Genomic DNA, 5653 nt, shown 5'->3' with positions numbered 1-5653 from the left:
TATATATATATATATATATATATATATATGTATGTATGTATGTATGTATGTATGTATGTATCACAAAGAAGTATGAAGACATGCCTAGAGGGAAAAGAATTGAACACCTGAAATTTATTAAGATAGAGTAATGGCAAAAGAATAAAGTTGCAAGTTCCATAGACTTTCACGAAATCGGATACAACATATCATTATGTACATACATTGCCACGCAGGAGAACACAACGCATTTTGATGAAGACGCTTTGGGAGTCCATGGGGACAAACACATGACATAATCTTCTTAAAAATGTTTTCCCAACAACATCAGTCACTAATGTAGCAATGGTACAAAAAAAAAAAAAAAAAAGCATTTGACTGAAAGACAATACTACAAAGGAGAAAGGATCCTGCAACATCAACCCTAGCTCTAACAATTGCAATCTCCTGTTACACAACTTCTAAGTGAACAATTAATCCGCCGTCCAACTCTGCTCAACAATTTCACGCACCTTCCTATTGTATTCACGTTTGTTCTCGCTAAACAACCGTGCAGCTTCAGAGTTGGCTGGTGAGTTGGGATTTGGATCACAGAGCAGAGACTGCAATTGTACATGGAAAAAAATAACTCAATAAAATTTGAGTAAGGCCATACTGGAGCTGCTAAATTGAAAACAAATGCTCCTCCACAATTTTTTGTCAATATACAACTTTCTCTGGAAAGACCAGAACATGCAAACCTAACAAGAGCATTCACGGTTAGCCTTTGTACTATACATCAATTCTGACTAATTTCTTTATATCCTGTAGCATGATGTACATTTGTGATTCAATGTAACAAACTTCAGGTAACTACTGCTTCAGGCATACCAAGTTCGCATGGAGAAAATGAAAGATAAATATGCCAAAAAAGTTGGGTTAAACAATGTTGAATATAATTATTCAGGAAATATATCATGATGAGGGACCAAAAATTTTGTAAAAAGTTTGAACTAGTCAAACATCGAGCAAGTAAATTTAACAAGCGAGAACCGATAGGTAGTTGTTTTCATCTAAATACCTCCCCATCACGTGCTTATGCATAATGCAATCGCAAGAAACTTCTTGGCAAGAAAAGAATGAATATAACAATGAGGAAAGTTAAACCGAATTGAACACAAACAAGTAAAAGACTACTTGGTTTCCTAATAGTTGTTATCAGGTTCAGTCAAGGGAAGCTCCAATTGTAACTTTAAGCACGTCTCTTTGTGGGTCCAAATTTACAAGCATATGTACGAAAGCATATATAATGATACCATGAGCGCTTTAGGGCGTCCTCAAGATATGTTTTCAGTTACCAAAATAAGCAATGAAAACATGATCCAGCATACAGTTATTAAAGATATAACAGATGAAATACGAATTGCATCTTTACAAATTCTCCAATAGCTTTTTGAGACCTAGTTAATATTTAATGAGAAATTAGAACACTTCAAAGTATCTTCTGGAATTTTCACATAACATCTTCTGACAGGTTACTATTTTTGAGAATCACAATGAAGTTGGTTGATGTTCTATTATTATAATTGTGTTTAGTTTAACAAGAGAGAAGGAAAAAAGCATAAAATCTTGTCACACCTGGATAGAAGTAAGTGTCGCAGCTACTATTTTTGAGAATCACAATAAAGTTGGTTGATGTTCTATTATTATAATTGTGTTTAGTTTAACAAGAGAGAAGGAAAAAAGCATAAAACCTTGTCACACCTGGATAGAAGTAAGTATCGCAGCTACGTCATATATCGGACTCCATTGATTTTGCAGAATATCCAAGCAAATACTTCCATCAGCATAAACTAGTTGATACAAAATAAAAACATGACAAACATGACAATCTCTCCAAATTATAGTAAATTCAAGGAGAGAAGGGAAGGCCACATAAAAGAGTGAATAACCAAGCAGATACAAAAAAAAAATGAATCAACCAGGAAAAAAAAAAGGCATAAATATGAATCGGGTCAAATATAAAACAACTGAAAAAGGCAAGACCCGTGGCCCACAGCTGTGTCTGATTTTCAACTTTTTCCTCACTGTATGCTTGTCAATATCAAAATAAAATTTTAAAAAGATGTGATACTTTTTTAACATCAAAGACAGAGAGTTAATGAACTTGTTAGTCATGGTAAACTTCAGTATCACCAAAATAGATTTAAAAAATAGGTACATAATAAAACACAAATAATCATGCAACCAGTCAAGCATTGTACATTGGTACATAAATCAAGACTCTCTTTAAAAAGATCCCAAAGTATGGAAATGGGATAATGTGCTGATGCAGTAACTTTACTTTTTGTACGGATATTGAAAAAGATTGCAACTACAAGATGACTTGATGAATAAGTATGCTGAAACAAGCAATACACACCAAAGGCAAACCGCTCGAAACAATGTAAAACCAACAGCATATATTTCCTGTGCAACAGTGAAAGAGACAGAAGAGATGATAACTTGGTAACAGTTCATTAGGTGGGACTAAACTTTCATGAATGCACACTATAAAGTATAACCTAGGATTAAGAGGAGAAAAAATCCTGACATCTTGTAAAACTAGAGAGGATTTTAAACATATCAAATGGTAATCAAACAGCAAATATTTAGAGCTGCTAAAATGAGGAGGGGGGAAGAGATGATCTTATGAAGTATGTCTATAGAAAAATATGCAAAAATCCACTTAACTAATACCATGAAGGTTTTCTTCAGAAACAAGGTATAGATTACTGGTTAAAGGAATATTGACTCAGGATATAACACAAGGTTTGTTCTTGAAAAATTATTAAATATTATAATTACTAATTATCTGAGGGTCGATGCATAAACAACCAATATCGACCTTTATACAACTTTGATTTGAGAAGTAAATCATACAAAATATCCAGGAAATACCCAAATGTCAGGCAAAATGACTTGGGGATGCTTGTAAAACTCATAAATAAAATTGATTTAATTTAAGGAAACCCATCAATTGACGTAGCTATATTGTAAAGTCCTTGCTTTGCCATCTAACCTGTTCACCTAGGAATTTTGACCATGAGATTCTTAATTCTTACAGTACAGAAAGAATTATAGAGAAAACTATTATGCAGATAAAAGCATGATTAAGTTATTGCTTTATTTCAGTTAACATACAGTGCTATTTTTTATTGTTCTGAAGTTCCCTAGAGTTTACAAAGGCATGCATTAATACATGAGTTTTCACAGGAAAATTCTCTCCTCTTTATTTTGCTATATCTACAGATCCACACAGTTAGGATTGGCCACGTAATTCATGCAAACATTCCAAAGCGAGTGAAGGCAGGAGAAAAGTTCTCAGCCATATAGGCATAAAATCTTTTGCTATGATCATGAAAGCAATTAAAAGTAAAATATTTAAGTTACTTACTGTTTGGATGAAACATTCTAGATATAAACCGCACCGTTGGTGGCTTATTTGGGTAATCTTCCAAAAATTGAAGAGTCAGCTTAAATGTCCCTGAAAGCAAACAACAATATTATCGATCGAATAAAATAGGCTTCAGGAAAATCAGAAGAAAGACACTTTTGCATGTGATGATATGGGTTCAGAGAAAATCATTATATCCAGAAAACCAATTTTCAGAGATAACTTCCATATGAACTTTCCTAAACAAATCAAAATGCCCATTGAATTGGACTTTCCTTATTCGTCAGTGCAATTCGGCCCCAAAAAAAGACCACGAAGTTGTGCAGATGCACTATTCTGTGTTGGGAATTTGATCATTTCGTCCAACCAGAGGATTTCCCGTGATTCCATGAACTTTTTTAGAATACTCTTTTCGATCATATACGAGATATTAGTAACAAGGAAATACAAAAATAGATTTGTATTCAATGAGAAATATGTAAGAAGAAAAAGCATTGGTAGTCCATGCGATCACAGATCAGAAATTGAAAGATTCTGAATTCAATTAGGTTCTCTTCATCTACACAACACTCTACCCTTGATTGTCATGAGAATTATATAGGGAATGCCGGAACAGATAGTGACACCTTACAGAAGTAGTCTTGACCTAAACACATCTAACCTTAGATTACTATGTTAGGACAGGTCCACCTGGTTTGTTTATAAGAACAACGGTTATTTGATCACGTGCTATTACAATTAACATGGCCCCCAGTTAAAACCCTTCATTCCAAACTAGAGTGGCAGAAAAATCATATCGATGACAGAGAATGCATATTAAGATCCATTTAAATTGAGACACCCAATTCTACATAGCAAGAAACCTAACCTGAAGTCTAATTCCTTATTTGGCTCAGACATTGGGATAAGTATTGCAGACAACTTCAAGAATGACAATATAACAATGACAACATGAAATATATAAAGAAAAATATCCTGATAACACGTGAAACATCACAGCAATGTTTTGAGTTCTCGTGAAAGAATATTCTCACCTCCATCCCAAGGAGTGTCGTCTGGGCTGCAATTTAAAAAACAAAACAAAAAAAAAACGAGGACAACCAGTAAAAATCGAAACTTCAACCATCGCCAGTGGCACCCAAAATAAAAATTAAAAAAAAAAAAAATCCGTAAGCACGCAAACAAGTAGCGTTAAACAATTCAATTGAAAGAACGTACCCAAATATAACAGCATTCCATAGCATAATGTTATTATCACAAGGTGCACCACTGATGCCAGCCGGAGAATCCTGCTGCAACCGCTTGAAATCCCTCATTAGTCGCTTCCTCGCGGGTGTCGACATCCTTGCGCTGTACAAACAATAACAATTAAATTCTTCCTTCTCCCTACCCAATAAACAATCTTTAAAACAAAATTAAACCCTAGATCCATAAACTCTAGTCATAAATACAAGCCATACACATAAGTCAATCAACTAGGGTTACGTAACATACATATCAGGAAAACATCATCCGTCAAAACAAAAGTATATATTTCGGGTGATTGGCCTCCTGAGGACTCTACTTTCGTCTGTTGTCGGCCTTAATATACGAATTCGAGATTTTGAGATCGCGTGAAAATTGTTGTTTTTTATTTTTATGTGACATATATAGGTGGGATATAGGTATTATCCGATGTGGAAATATATGATTCGGCTGATATTACTTAGGATTGGCAAAGGAGCGGGGCTCCGACCATTCCGTTGGGCATTTTTCCATCACGTATCCGCCCATTTAAGGTACTTATTTAATTTTTTATATAATTTTTGATAATTTATTTTATTGTCCTTATTTATTCAAGCGAGATATTAATATAATTATTAAAATTTTTAATTAATTTATTTATTTTCAAAAAATAAATTATTCGAATATATTTGGTAAACTAAAGTTTTTATTGTTTATCATATTCCTTAAATAATCTTAGTTACAATCTTCTATTCGTAGAATTTTTCATTTAAAGAGTTGAATTCTTTATATATAAAAAAAAAAAAGGGCCGGAGGCGGGACGAATATTTTTTTTTTTGAAAGGTAGAGGCAGGACGAATATGTTTGACAACATAACCCTATGTCGTTAAAATTCAAGATTTTGATGTAAAAAAGGATTTTTAAAATGAAATATAATGATGTCAAATAGTATGCTGTCAACAATGATTATACATATAGCGTGATTTCTTTTTATATAGCCCTTCTTTAATTCTCCTACTCATTTTTAACCACATG

The 5653-nt window shown here is 33.4% G+C and overlaps 1 protein-coding gene across 1 annotated transcript; it reads right to left on the bottom strand.

The window, feature by feature from the left end:
* Window positions 1–95: 95 nt before the first annotated feature.
* Window positions 96–5097, bottom strand: LOC111400873 (ubiquitin-conjugating enzyme E2 2-like). The gene is made up of 6 exons (XM_023028316.1): window positions 4889–5097; window positions 4613–4744; window positions 4429–4454; window positions 3395–3484; window positions 1723–1811; window positions 96–581 (listed from the first exon to the last, which is right to left on the bottom strand). The coding sequence occupies exons 2-6, from the start codon at window positions 4735–4737 to the stop codon at window positions 453–455; spliced, it is 459 nt and encodes a 152-aa protein (XP_022884084.1). The 5' UTR covers window positions 4738–4744; window positions 4889–5097; the 3' UTR covers window positions 96–452.
* Window positions 5098–5653: the final 556 nt, after the last annotated feature.

Source organism: Olea europaea, chromosome 10, assembly GCF_002742605.1.
Source record: "Olea europaea var. sylvestris chromosome 10, O_europaea_v1, whole genome shotgun sequence".
In the NCBI taxonomy this organism is placed as follows: Eukaryota; Viridiplantae; Streptophyta; class Magnoliopsida; order Lamiales; family Oleaceae; genus Olea; species Olea europaea.
Note: the sequence above shows the minus strand (reverse complement) of the source record. Positions and strands in the feature narration are given on the sequence as shown.